We start from the raw sequence: 14265 nt of genomic DNA, 5'->3' as shown, positions 1-14265 counted from the left end.
GGGTGTATTTATTAATTTTGTCACGGTCAAATAGAAACCTTTTTTCAAATGTCTAAAACAAATTCTAAAACATGTTTTTTTTTTAATTGTTCTCAGTAACATTCTGGATCTTAACACGTTTTAAAATGTTTTTTATTGTTTAATCACAGGGAAACACTGTCTTACGTTTGGTAAACATTTGGACCTTTTTTGTGACAATGTTATTGGTTCACAGACTGTGAAACAGCAAAGCTTCTTAATATAATTAAGTCAGACAGGAGACTAATAAATAAAATGTTTTGATAGCCCTGTTTAAGACAGACTGTATATTTTTCAAAGGTACGGTATTTTGTCTAGAGTAAAAATGTACAGTAAAGTTAGCAGTGTAGTTCACCTTTTTTCCTCATGTCTCAACTAAAAGGGTATAATAAAAAATACAGACCCAGTTGTTTAATTAACAACCAAGCATTGTTAGATAATTGTGTAGCTCAAATTTAAAATGGTGGAGCGACAAGCAGTTGAAAAGTTGTGCCAACACGCTGTTAATCAGATGACACCTCATTTAGGCTTGGGATGAGACGCTCAAATGGGCCAAGTGGAAAGCCATAAACACTGAAAGTGTGCGACTGCGTGTGCACGTCAGGCCCAGTAAATCTTCGGCATAGTGTATGTAGTCTTAACTCACCCGTCCAGAAGCAGAATGGCATTCCTTCGGGGTCTTCCTGAATTTGGGCCATAAAGGTGAGCTCGGTTATAGTAGCGTACAGACTGCAGCAGGGTCCGCAGCTGGGCGTAGTCCTGAGAAAGCTGGGTGCTGTTGACGGCGCGTCCCACCATGCTTCGGTAGGCATTGGGCTCTGGGAGGAGAAGGGGAAGAGTTAACACATGACTGTACAATATGATTCTTGCATTCTGGTCTCCTTTGCAGTAGCCTGTAAAAAGAGGCCAATGAGCACTTCACTACTAGTGGACAGATGAACTCAAATGTCATGAGAAAACTAATGGAATGAGTGCACTGGTTTGACACAAAAGACAGGAAACTAAACATGTTGTTTAAGCACACCTTTTAAGAGTTTTATTATCTGTCTTCATATATTTATTGTTTTTCAGTCTTGACATTTTTATGAGCAACAACCTTTGCGATTCCCTTCCATAAATGTTCGCTGCATCTGCACAATACGTGTAATCTACTGTATTTTCACGACCATAAGGCGCACTTAATAGTCTTACATTTTCTCCAAAATGGATGTGGCGCCTTATGTGTGCACCGAGTTCCAAAATCTGTAAATGTTGTGTGACCTTGATGAGCGCTCCGCTTGACTGACTGGGGGCATTTCCTGCCGACACGCTGCTTATATAGAGGAAAGGCGGACGTGACTGAGTACAGCATGCGGAGGTAAAGGGTGCGGGTGACAGAGGACGCTAAAGGCACGCCCCCAGTAGGTATAGCGCGCCGGTATGTGCATTGTGCAAAACAACATTGGTTTGACGAAGGACCCCCGAAAATAGCACCTATGAAGAGACATGCTTTCGAAGCACAGTTTAAACTGCAAGCTACCAGTTACGAGGCGGAACATGGGAATCGAGCAGCCGCGAGAGAATTCAAGGTCAACGAATCCATGGTTTGCAAGTGAAGGAAGCAGGAAAACAAGCTTCACCAACTCAGGAAGACAAAGCTGAGTTTCCGCGGAAACAAGGCAAGGTGGTCCGAGTTGTAAGACAAACTCGAGCTATGGATTAATGATCAAAGAACAACCGGGAGAAGCATCTCTACAGTCACTTTTCGACTAAGGGCAATAACGCTTGCAGAAGAAATGAAAATCGAACTTTTTCAAGGAGGTCCGTCTTGGTGCTTTCGTTTTATGAAACGGCGCCATCTATCCATCCGGGCAAGGACTACCGTGGCGCAGCAACGTCCGGTGGATTACAAGGAAAAGCTGGCCATCTTCCGTTCCTACTGCAGAAAAAGATTGCCGACAAATATATCCAGCCCAACCACATCACCAACATGGACGAGGTTACGCTCACTTTCGACATCCCGGTGAACCACACTGTAGAGAAGAAGGGGACCAGCACGGTAGCGATACATACAACGGGCACGAGAAGTCAGCTTTTATTGTTGTGCTTGGGTGCCATGGTAATGGACAGAAACTGCCACCTATGGTGATTTTTAAGAAGAAGACGCTGCCTAAAGAAAAGTTTCCAACTGAAGTTATCGTTTAGGCCAATCAAAAGGGCTGGATGACGAGGAGAAAATGAGAGCGTGGCTGTGTGACGTGTACGTAAAGAGACCGGATGTTTTTTTCCACACTTCACAGTCCCTGTTGATCCGTGACTCCATGTGCGCCCATCTCACAGCCGCTGTGAAAAACCAAGTGTAGCAAATGAACTCGGAGCTTGCCATCATTCCGCGAGGCTTGACGAAGGAACTCTAACCCCTGGACATCGGTGTAAACAGGGCGTTCAAAGTGAAGTTGCGAGCGGCGTGGGAGCAATGGATGACAGATGGCGAACACAGCTTTACTAAGACTGGGAGGCAACACCAGGCGAGTTACGCCATCATATGTGAATGGATTGTGGATGCCTGGGCTAAGGTATCTCCTTTGACTGTTGTCCGAGCTTTCGCGAAACCCGGCATCATTGCTGAACAGCCCCCCGGCAACGAGACTGACTCAATGACAAGAGGGAGCCCAGCATGTTTGATGAAGAACTTGCCCAGCTGTTAATTTCAGATACAGAAGATGAGGACTTTGATGGATTTGTGGATGAGGATTGATCAAAAAATAACATGAGTACATTCTTAAATACTTCAATAAAGTACAACCGAACTCAGTTTTGCTCCCGCTGCCTTTTTAAAATGCATGCATGCTAGCGTATGTTTTACCATGCCTGCGCCCAATAATACGGTGCGCCTTATATGTTAAATACAGAAATAGACCCCGTACCTGAGACTGTGCCTTTTAATATTGTGCACCTTATGGTCGTGAAAATAAGGTATTTGAAACAGCTTCTTTTGCCACGGTTCACGTTTTCACTCAAAGATTTGACATGGTCGAATAAACAATTCTGCATGGTCCTCAGTTAGTGGCTGAGGATAACATAAAAAGTCCGAGTGGGAGCTTTATGGCAGATGAAAATAAAGTAGAGGGAAAGGTATGCCTTACACGTCGCCCAAATGTTCAACCGTCATAATGCAGGAGAACAGAATACCATGTGTGTGTTTTGCTTTTCCCTTTTTTGACCATGTGAAGTCAGCATACACATTCATAGCAGAAAGTGAGTGAAGATGTAGACAGCTCTGTTAGCTTCATGTGCTAGCCACCAACTGTTTAGCAGCCATATGCTTGTCACTTGTGATCAAAAGCTGGCATGTTATGATTTAACTTTTTACATTACATTTAATTTTATGCTCAGACAGCTAAAAGAGTTTGAATGCGCTGCAGTTCCTCTCCTTATTTCAGGAGCACAGATGATCAAGAATGACATAAGGACCAGCATTTTCCTCCACATTCCTTGTGTGAAGCTACAATTAACCCCTGAAATTCTGGACACACGCTCATATGACTATATAAAAACAAGCAAACACCATATGTAATGACTATCTTAGCACAGTGATGGTTGTGTTTAAAAATACTTTCAATCACTTTGTCCTTTAAAAAAAGGGGAAATACTGAAATTGACACAGGAATTTAAATCATGCCAAACATTTAACAACTGAATTCCAGCCAAAAAGAATACTAAAAAAGAGGCTACGGGAAACGGTTAAGTAATATCTCCTACATTGTGCTTTACATGACAGGTATATACGTCCATTCACTGCACTGCACAATCGAAGGGGATGCAAAACAAGAGTTGTGTCAAAGACTAATGCTGGATGTGTCATCCAGGAAAAGAGGTATGAAGTAGATAGATGGATAAAATGTAATATCGCAGCTGGCTTGTACCTTCAAATTATCATTTGTGCAGACATATTCAAAAACATGTTCTATTTCTTCGTTGTATCTAAATATTTTCTGAAATCTAAAGAGGGACAAAAACTAAATTGACTTAAAAAATAATTGGATGTGCCGGTATGCTTTTCATTGAACAGAAACGATGTAATAGTAATAATAGTAATATAGTGTACTGCATATTATTATTTTTATTTTTTTTGTGTGAAAGTTTGATGAAAAGTATACATTATTTGAATATTACAATGCAAATGCTTTTGTAAATATGACACTTAAGATAAGATAACCTTTATTAGTGTCGCAATGGGGAAATTTGCAAAAGCTATAGTCAGAAGTGGGATTCGAACCCATGCCTCCAGGGGAGACTGCTCGGCCATCCTGACTTTGAAATTCCTAGTGTGAAAAACATGGCTACCAAGTCATATTCCCCAAGCAATGTACTGACCATTGCCCAACTCCCAGGAGATGTTGTATTTCTTGCCAGCGCTGTACTTGAGGAGGCTGAGTGTGGAGGAGGTGTTCCAGGAGTTGTCAGGGTTTCTGTGCAGCGCGTTGAGGCCCAGGATCAGGTGCAGACCAGCGCAGTCGGCAAAGTTGTACAATTTGTCTAAAGATCTGGCTGGGAGAAACCCACAAAGCAGTTGTAACTTTGATTTTTTTTTTTTTATGCATCCATTGTAATAACATCAACAATTTTATATATATATATATGTATATATATTGCACATTTAGTAATGTAATTTACCACTTTATTTGGATGAATTCTAAAGCACCACTGGACAGTTGTGGTATGCCTTGCGTTGCAATCTTTGTGCATGTAAATTTGTTCATATGAAAATCAGACTTCTTTCCCTGTGAAGTAATTCAGGGGAGATGCCAGAAGTGTTTTTACCCACTGCAGATTATGTACACTGTGTCTTGCTAGCGGTACATGCTGACAGTACAAAATGAGTTTGCTCCATGTGCAATATTGGAGGTCATACTCTTGTTCTGAAATTTGATATGCTAGACTTATTAAAATAATACAAATATTGCCTTGACATTTGACCCTGTCTCTTGACTAGTCTGTTTCTGATTACATGTTGCCTTTGACAGAGTAGACAAAAGCAGAGCACATTGAGCTGCCAGGGATCTTTTCCTAGCTGCTGGTACTGTGAAAATTGTTCCAATGAAGTCTATTGAACATATATCACGAATCTTCACGTCATTGTTGTAGTGTGTATGCTTAACTCGCGGGCGTGCTGGAGCCTATCCCAGCTATCATCGGGCAGAAGGCGGGGTACACCCTGGACTGGTTGCCAGCCAATCGCAGGGCACATACAAACAAACAACATTCACACCTACGGCAATTTAGAGTCCCCAATTAATGCATGTTTTTGGGATGTGCGAGGAAACCGGAGTGCCCGGAGAAAACCCACGCAGGCACGGGGAGAACATGCAAACTCCACACAGGCGGGGCCGGGGATTGAACCCGGGTCCTCAGAACTGTGAGGCTGACGCTCTAACCAGTCGTCCACCGTGCCGCCTCATTCAATTCCATTTATTAAAATAACAAAGCCAACGTTACGGCTATATTGATAATAAAAGCTCTGTTGAAGTGCAGAAATTCTAACATTGTTCAATAGCCAAGTAAATGGCCTCATCTCAAGCCAACAAAGCATGCTTTTTTAAAAAAGTTATTATAGACAATAGTGAAGGCAACAAGACCCACAAACAAGCAGCAAGTGAATGTAACGTAGTGAAGGCCCGGCAGAGCTCCTTCAGACTTCAGGCAATCACTGATTGTAAAAGGTTTTCATCCAAAAATTCTAATTTATGATTTTATTTACAATACAAATACTATTGAGCCCCTGAAAATGCGAGTGCTGGTGCATAAAATGGCTGTTATACCTGAATGGTCAGTGGCAATGTTTTTTTTAAACCTCTTATAGAGCTATGCGATATAACGATATACAGTACTGTATACTGTATTGTAGAGCAATATTAAATGTCAATCGTATGCTAAGACAATTGTTGCTTTAGATTGCCCACACTGCTACTGAGGGAGTCCTCAATGTGTCCTGCAATTCATATTAGTTATTGAAGCTAGATGCATTCTTTATCGATACACAAGGTGAGTGATCTACTGCTAAGAGTAGTCACAGTTTAGTAGGCTTAGGCCAGCCGTTGCTGTTCCGCATGGTCGGGTCCGGTCGGTGTGGTTTTCTCAAGAAGCAGTCTTTTTTAAACTCAGTTTATTAACAGCATGGTACACATACTGTAACTAACATGGCATCCAGTTAAGTATCTATCTACTTGTATTATAGAAATGGCTGAACTTTCTTCAGCTCTTATCATAATCTCTTATCAACATACTCCTTTTACATAATGCCCCTTTTTTTCAGACTGAGACACCACAACTGAGTAAACCTTCAGAACAAGCTGACAAACATTTGCTTCTAAAACTTTTTTCCTAAACGTTTTCTTATTCACACATTTACTGGCTAAAAGGTTGATATACTTGAATGTTACCTGAACAATTTCTATTGTTGTTATTTTATTTATTCTTATTATTTGTGCTTTATTGTGTTCCTTTAAAATTGGTTGTACAAACAGATAGCTTAAATGGTATTTATTTGGCCATTGGATATTTGTGTTTGATTTAGTTTTCTTTGCTCTTTTATTATTATTTTTTTTTTGTAATTTCTATATAAAATGTGTGTTTTATACATAAATTGAGAAATGTAAGAGAAAACTGCCATTCGTGTAATTTTGAGGAAAAATTCGATGTCATGATACATATTATTATCAGGATATAAAATTACATATATCGGCATATAAAACTATGTCCATATTGCACAGCACTACCTCCTACATAAAACCTGTACGTATTCATTTTCTTATTCCCACAACCAAAAAAAAATAAATCTGAAAAACTCATTGTCCAAAAACTCTAGAGTTCTCTAAGAATGTGGGGAGTTGACACACATTGTTGATTAAATGGGGCAGACACTAACTTGATTCCCTGGGAACAAGCTATCTTTTTTAATGGCCGTTAATCCTTGGTTAGCCTGTTGGTGAATGTTAGCTATAGTTTCTGTTTTGGCTGAGCACACAAACAACAGCTACTAGCCTGAAGACAAGGGATAGTGTTACTGGCCAGTGAAGTGGAGCTCTCATTTGTTGTCTCCCAAGAGCAGGGCATCATTAGCTTTCTTCCAAAGAGAAAACAATGCTGGAGCACTCCACCCTCACTTGGGGCCAACATGAAAGTGCTCCCATACATACACTTGAGAACCCTCAAGCTACAAATATGTGATCTTGGCCAGACAATAGCAAGTTTGTGCATATTTGCACGGATGTATTCCATATGTACAGCTGTGTAAGTGAGTTAGTAAGATGATAAAGCTGATAAATATTTGACTCAGTGATGTAGGGTAAAGCCTAAGTTGATCACTCCTCGAGGAAGGAACAATACAAATGATGACGTGTTCGACAAACAGACACAAGCACTTAATCCAGCTAACATAAAACTGCCATTTCTTATCCCGGAAGTGACAAATCACACTCAATTGCATTCAATAATGTCATTAATCATTAGCTTTCTTTGAAATTAGTGTCCAAACTATTATTACACATTCTTGTCAGACAATAAAGGCCTGTCTGAGACCCTGTGATGTTTTCACTTGGTCACAAAGTAATCCAACAACTGGTGAAGGTGTGAAGAAGCACGTCAAACATGGAAAGCTGCATGAATACGTGTCTGTGTGTGCAGCGAAGAGTGGGGTCTGGATCATGTCATGCTGTCTATCTGATAGAAAGGCCAGTCGCGTGAAGCAGAGAATCCAGCAACAGCAGTCAATGTTATGTCTCATTTCTACAGCTCTGCAAATTTGCTCAAACACTGAGGCAAGACATTGGCCTGTGTGTGCTAACAGAAGCATACACACACAAATACTGCCATTGTAATAAACAAGAAATTATTCATTGCCATCCACATGAACCATGCCTCCCTTAAAAAAAAAAACAATATGGAGGTAACAAAGCAAGAAGAGAGTGGAAAAAATGCCCTTATATGGCTTTGAATACTTTGAATACTCCAGAAATGTGCAGGTAGGGGACACAGATGCTGCAACTAACTCATTTTGAGCCTTCTTTTTCCTGTCGTACATCTATGAGTGGGTGCAATAGGGCATTTCAGAATGTTTATAAATAGTGGGCACCAGGGTACTTCCTGATGGCAAAATGCGAGTGACTATCGCTGAGCCGAACGATGACAAAAAACTGTTGTGTTTGGTGTTGCGCCACAACATATTCCCTAAACCCTAAAAGGATTAGATGCCTGCTAATAGACAGCATGCTATCCATTCCACTGTCAAAGCAGCACATCTGTGCCAATAATGTGAGCAACAAAAGGTTTCAGCGACCATAGCCTTCTTAGTTACTGCAGTTAGTAGGGAAACAGACCAAACTATGTCTGAATTTCCACCAACTGCTAGGTTGATTTCTGAATCAATTTACCAGTTGAAATGCTCATTAAGGCTGCCGTTGTGTCTTCCTTTCAAGAAGTTAATCTCACATGAATTTTTCTTTTTCGACAGACTATGGTGTAGATAAGAAGGCTAAAATCATCATTCACGCCATTTACCCTGGTGTCTCCATCGCTCTACCTTACAGATATTTTCAAACTCACAAAGATTTACCCTTCAATGTATTAGCCTTAGAGTGTATACTGTAACTGTGCCCTCAGCTTTTTGCAGTCATTGAATTTTTTTTCCACGTGCTTTTATGTACATATGTCCATCAAAAGCACTGGGATTATTGCCAGTGTACAGAGATGAGACGATGCCACGCTCACGTTTTTGAGTAGTGCCAGAGTTTTAAAGAGGGATGCAAGGATATGGAAGACGACCCCAGAAGCGGAAGGTCTTCAATGGGCAGGACTGAGGCCAACGTTGAGCGTGTCAGGCAGATGCCAACAGTGACGTTCAATAAGACAATCAATCAGCACAACTACAGTGAGATCCTGAGGCGTTTGCTTCATTCAGTGCGTGAGAGGAGATGACATCTGTGGCAGAACAACTCGTGGCTAATTCCCCATGACAATGCACCGGCTAAAAATCCCCTGAGCATCCGACAGTTCCTGGCCGAGAAGAACATCGCCGTGCTGGAGACAACCTTTGTACTCACCCGACCTGGCTCCTCTCCTCTTTCGTCTTTCCCAAGCACAAGAGGGCCATCAAAGGGACCCGTTTTGAAGACATGGACAACATCAGGATGACAATGGCGCTGCGGAGTATCCCGGAAGAATCCTTTCAGGAGTGCATGAAGGTGTGGCAGAGAAAGATAGGCATTAAACTCCAGCGGGTTAATTCGAAGGCGAATTGGATTTGAAATATATCTTTTATGACACCAGTCCTGAAGTTTTCTAACACACCTCTTGGAAGCGATTGTTTACCACTGGTGCCATCGAAGCTCACTTAAGCTCGCCTGCCACCCGGATGTACAAGGCTCGAAAAATAACTTTTCTTCTTTTCGGAGCAGTTTGGCTAATCAATGACTTCATTTGAGGAGCAACTTTATAATTCTGAGCAGCATTTTTTTGCAGGTTAATGTCACAGGGGTCTGAAGCTGTATATTAAGGGTTTTGTGGGGTCCAGGGTAGACAGAGACCACCTGTCAGGCCTGGTCTTAACCAGGATAACCCCCTCTTTGCTTTCGGTCCCTGTGATTAATCCATGTAAAAATAAACAAATAAAATCTTACATTTTTACAAAGACTTTATTTTTTTTTAAATTAACTTTTTTTTGTCATAACAAACAACTAATTAAAAATCTGAACTGTAATGGACATTAACAGTGTACTGTCAACTGCATAACTAGGACATCTGATTCTGGTTAACTTATACCAATTAGATGAAGAGGGACATGCATGTAGAACTTTCAGACAGACTAGTGACCAGAGTTACCACAGGTGTCCAAGGTACCAACACTTGAGACACTAAGAGTACTGATTAGAAGTTTAAAATTAAAATTCACAGCGATGTATCAGTATCTTTAATTCTATATTGATAATACTACATTAGTTTACCCAGCTACAATTGACCCAACCTGGATCAAAATGTTTTCCAAATTAGATTTTCTTTTTTTTCCCCTACTGTCCACACTGACCGATTGGTTCTGACGACTCGCCAATGGAGGGCACTGGTCAGCCGGCCTCGCGCCGTTGTATTAACTTGACACCGTGTGTTAAGAGTAGAACAGGGGGCAAAATGGGCTTCCAATATAGTTCCTTTTGACTCAACAAGCATATTGCAAAGCACGGACTCATCTTTCAGTCAAACCGATCAGGTCAAAGCATCTCTATATTGGAAACGAATGCAAGCTATGAGGTAAGCACATGTTTAAAATTTTTGTAATGCGAGATGGGGGGGGGGGGGCATCGACTGTGCATTTATTCAAGCGAGAGAGTCAGACCAAAATAACCTTGATTTGTAAATTTGCAAAGACTATACTTGAGTTTGTACCTCATCTGTGTGCCCAGCGTGAGATGACGCAGGACGTATGAGCTTGACAATGTGGTATGTATGTTAAGATACTTTGACCTTGACATTTAAATCAAACACAGAGACTGGGACAATATAATATAAGCTGCTTTTTAATGGTTTGGACTCCACTGGGATGAGAACCACTTGCTGCTGGAACAGGATGTTTGTGGTTTCATTCCCAATTAAAAGCGTAAGCCTTTCAACACTAACCACAGTTTGTGGCTAGTTTAGAAACAGGAAAACAAATAATTTGTTGATGCTGTAATTTGTGGGCCTGCTTAGAAGCTAAAGCAAGGATGACTGAAATAGAGATGCTATTTGGATTAACGGAATGCAACAATCAAGAAGACCGAATTTGATACATGACTGCTAAATAGGCACTGTGTGCTATGCAATAAACCATCATTTCTTGTGTATAATATAAATTAACAGCCAACAATAATCAGTTAAATCATAGGAGTCAAACTGGTGGCCCGGGGCCAGATCCGGCCCACCACCTCATTTTATGTGTGTTCTGGTGTAATATTTTTCCCTAAAAGATTAATCAAATATCGAGAGTGCATAGTATATGTAGGTATAAGAAAAATTAAAACATGTTGTCACATTGTATAGAGATACACCGGTATCTATCAATACGATATGTAATTTGTAATTTCTAATGTTACAAATATATATATATATATATATATATATATATACATATATACAATGTTACAAATATATTATATATATATATATTAACTCGTCAGTGTGCAATTTCTTGGCAAATACAACAAGTGGGATTGATAGCAGGTAAATAGAGGAACCTGATGTTTTTATGAGCAAAGATTGGTATGCCCATCATCTTCTGAGAGGGCAGATGTAAAGCTTCCATCTTTTATCCTATTAGGTATCTTGTCACACACCTCTTTTAATGATATAATTTGAGCACTGATTGCTCTCAAATCGCAGGGAAACAATAGTCCAATGGACAGGGAGTAAAACAAATGGAAGAGTTGCCCAAGGCGTGTCTGTGCCTGAATCAACAAAGGGCCTGGACCCAAATAAACCTGGCAGCACCTTTTTTTGAGACACCTGCTTGAGAATGCAGTTTAACTGGTTCAAAACTCATCCTTGGAGGGAATGCTTTATTGAACTTTCTTACAAATGCTTCGGAATTAACCATGTTAAAAATGCACAACAACAGCAAGTAAAACATCTGTTTGGTGGACATCTGCTACATTCTGTCCTAAAAAATGTTAGGTTAGCTGTGTGATTGACAAGGGTGATGAGGAGGCCCAAATTCCAAACAGGACAGCAAAGCAAACACATGCCATGCCAGACTCCCTTTTTGTGAAAAAAGAGTTTGAAATATTACATATTAAGTGGTACTGAATTAATTTGTGCTCATAGAAACAGATTTGGCACAACATTAAATCTTGTCAAACATCAGGCAGGTGCTGTAAGAACACTACGGGTAGCAACTGCTTCAACCGGGCCCATCATAACTCTTCACTCCCAAGACCCAGTTGCCGAGCAAGCCATGATGACAAAACAGGGCCCAGCACTTTGATGGATGTTCGAGCCAGATGTTCTTGAAGACAGAGATTTGGACTTTTCCAACTATACATGTGCTTGTGATGAGTTTCCGGACTTTCAAGTGCCTAGATATGCATTATAATAAGATTCTCAGTCCATTTACACACAAATACGGAGATATTTGCAAACAAATTTGGTCCTCCTTTTGAATTTTCCTTCCACAATGTTAGAGATGGGTTGTGCTTTCCTTGCACATGAGATATGATTGGCAGCTGAGTTATCTTTATGTGCAATCTGTGTTTGGATTAGGTTTGAAAAGTGCTTTAGTGCTTTTTGAATGTTTATTTACTTTGGAACAGTATGCTTATTTTGTCCTGCATATCAACCAACAAACTCATCTTCAGCAGAAAAGTCAACAAACCCTAAGATGATGTCTAAATGCCAACACAATAGCATCACCTTCTAATAACATCACGCCAGATGTCTTTAAGGAGGTCACTGTAAAGGGTATATGAACTTTACGGCCAGCTAATGATGGGCTTGAATGAGCATATGCAGAGGGAGCATTGCAATCAGAATCTAAGCGCAGAAATTTTTTTGGGAGGACAAGGAAAGTGGTTGCATATCAGTAGACCGTGTTCCAAATTATTATTACAAATTATATTTTTTTTCAGATTTTCCTTAATAGTCAATGTAAATGACAATCAGCAGAATTTTCAAGTCATCAACAGAGTAAATGTGAATGTTATTGAACAAACCTCCCAATAATAACCATACCTTTTTCAAGAATTTAAAAACAAATATATAATTCCAAATTATTACGTTAGAAGGTCATATTTAATTAAATCAAAAGCTATTTCACTCAAAAACGTCTTAACAGGTCAAGTTATATTTTAACATAGGATCCCGTATTTGATAAAGATAATTCTTGCATCAACTGAACTTCAGTTTTTGGCAAGTTTCCGCTTGAATTGCCTTACAGGATTTCAGAATAACCTCCCACAGCTGCTGTTTGAACATGAACAGATTCCCAACCTCAAATATTTTGATTGAGGATGCTCAAAAGGTTCTCAGGAAGGTTGAGGTCAGGGAAGGATGGGGGCCACACACATGAGTTTCTCTCCTGTATGTCCATAGCAACCAATTAAGCAGAGGTATTCCTTGCAGTACGAGATGATGTGTTGTCATGTATGAAGATGATTTTGTAACGGAATATATGGTTTCTTTGGTTTCTTTTCGTGGTGTGCATTATTGCATCCAAAGAGTAAAACTTTGCTGTCATCAGACCAGACTACATTCTCCCAGTATTTAATTGGGTTGTCCAAATGTTGTTCAGCAAACTTTAAACAAGCTTTGACATGCTTTTTTAAGCAATGTGGTCTCGCGTGTTGAGCGTGCATACAGGCCATGGCGGCGGAGTACATTACTCACTGTTTTACTTGTGACAACAGTACCTGCTAATTCCAGGCCTTTTGGAAGCTCTCCACAGGTGGTCCTTGGCTCTCGGACAACTCTTCTGATTATTTTTGGCACTTCTCTGTCAGAAATGTTATGAGGAGCACCTGATCGAGACAAATTTATGGAGGTGATTGGCTTTCCACTTACATATTATGGCCCCAACAGTGCTCACTGGAACATTCAGAAGCTTAGATATGTCCCTGTAACCAATGACACCGTTATGTTTTGCAACAATTAGTTTGTGATGGTCTTTAGACCGCTCGTTGTTCTTACCCATCATGAGATGTGTCTTGACTCACACCTGGGCAATGAGAACGTTTGTAGGCCATCAATTAGGACTGAACCAGCTGACATTCATTTGGACTCACAAGGCGGTGGATTGCTGTTTGATTATTGATAGATTTTAGGTGTTGTCTTGGCTTTCCATGCCTTTTTGCAGCTCCTTTTCTTCATGTGTTCAATACTTTTTCCCTGTGTCATTTCACATTTTTACACACAACTTAATTTCTGGTCTTATTTGTTCTACTTTCTTTGTGCGTATGGATTACCTGGCTTGTTCCCAACATCTGGTGAAATGTTCAGGTCAATAGCACCTTTGGAAATATATTTAGTGACAAAAATGGTGACGTGTTAAATACTTATTTCAGCCGCTGTATGCACACTAAATATGTGAGCGTGCTGTAGTACCATGGCTATCCAACATGACTACATCGTGGACAATTTGGGGAGGTCAACGATCCCTTCAAGGGCAATGCATTGATAGTCGTAACTTGCTCATTTCTCCACTGGATTCTCATGAGGTTTACTGACAAGTATTCCATTTGTAAAGATATT

At 40.3% G+C, this 14265-nt stretch overlaps 1 protein-coding gene across 1 annotated transcript in view; it reads right to left on the bottom strand.

Moving 5' to 3' along the window:
• Positions 1-14265, bottom strand: part of hpse2 (heparanase 2) — a 56193-nt gene that overhangs the window by 27352 nt on the left and 14576 nt on the right. Inside the window, exons 4-5 of the mRNA XM_061690833.1 lie at positions 4375-4548; positions 665-836 (exon numbers count right to left, since the gene is read on the bottom strand). Of these exons, the coding sequence (XP_061546817.1) occupies positions 665-836; positions 4375-4548 (346 nt within the window). The remainder of the gene's footprint in view (positions 1-664; positions 837-4374; positions 4549-14265) is intronic.

Source organism: Phycodurus eques, chromosome 11, assembly GCF_024500275.1.
Source record: "Phycodurus eques isolate BA_2022a chromosome 11, UOR_Pequ_1.1, whole genome shotgun sequence".
NCBI lineage: Eukaryota > Metazoa > Chordata > Actinopteri > Syngnathiformes > Syngnathidae > Phycodurus > Phycodurus eques.
This window is presented reverse-complemented; position numbering and strand designations above follow the sequence as displayed.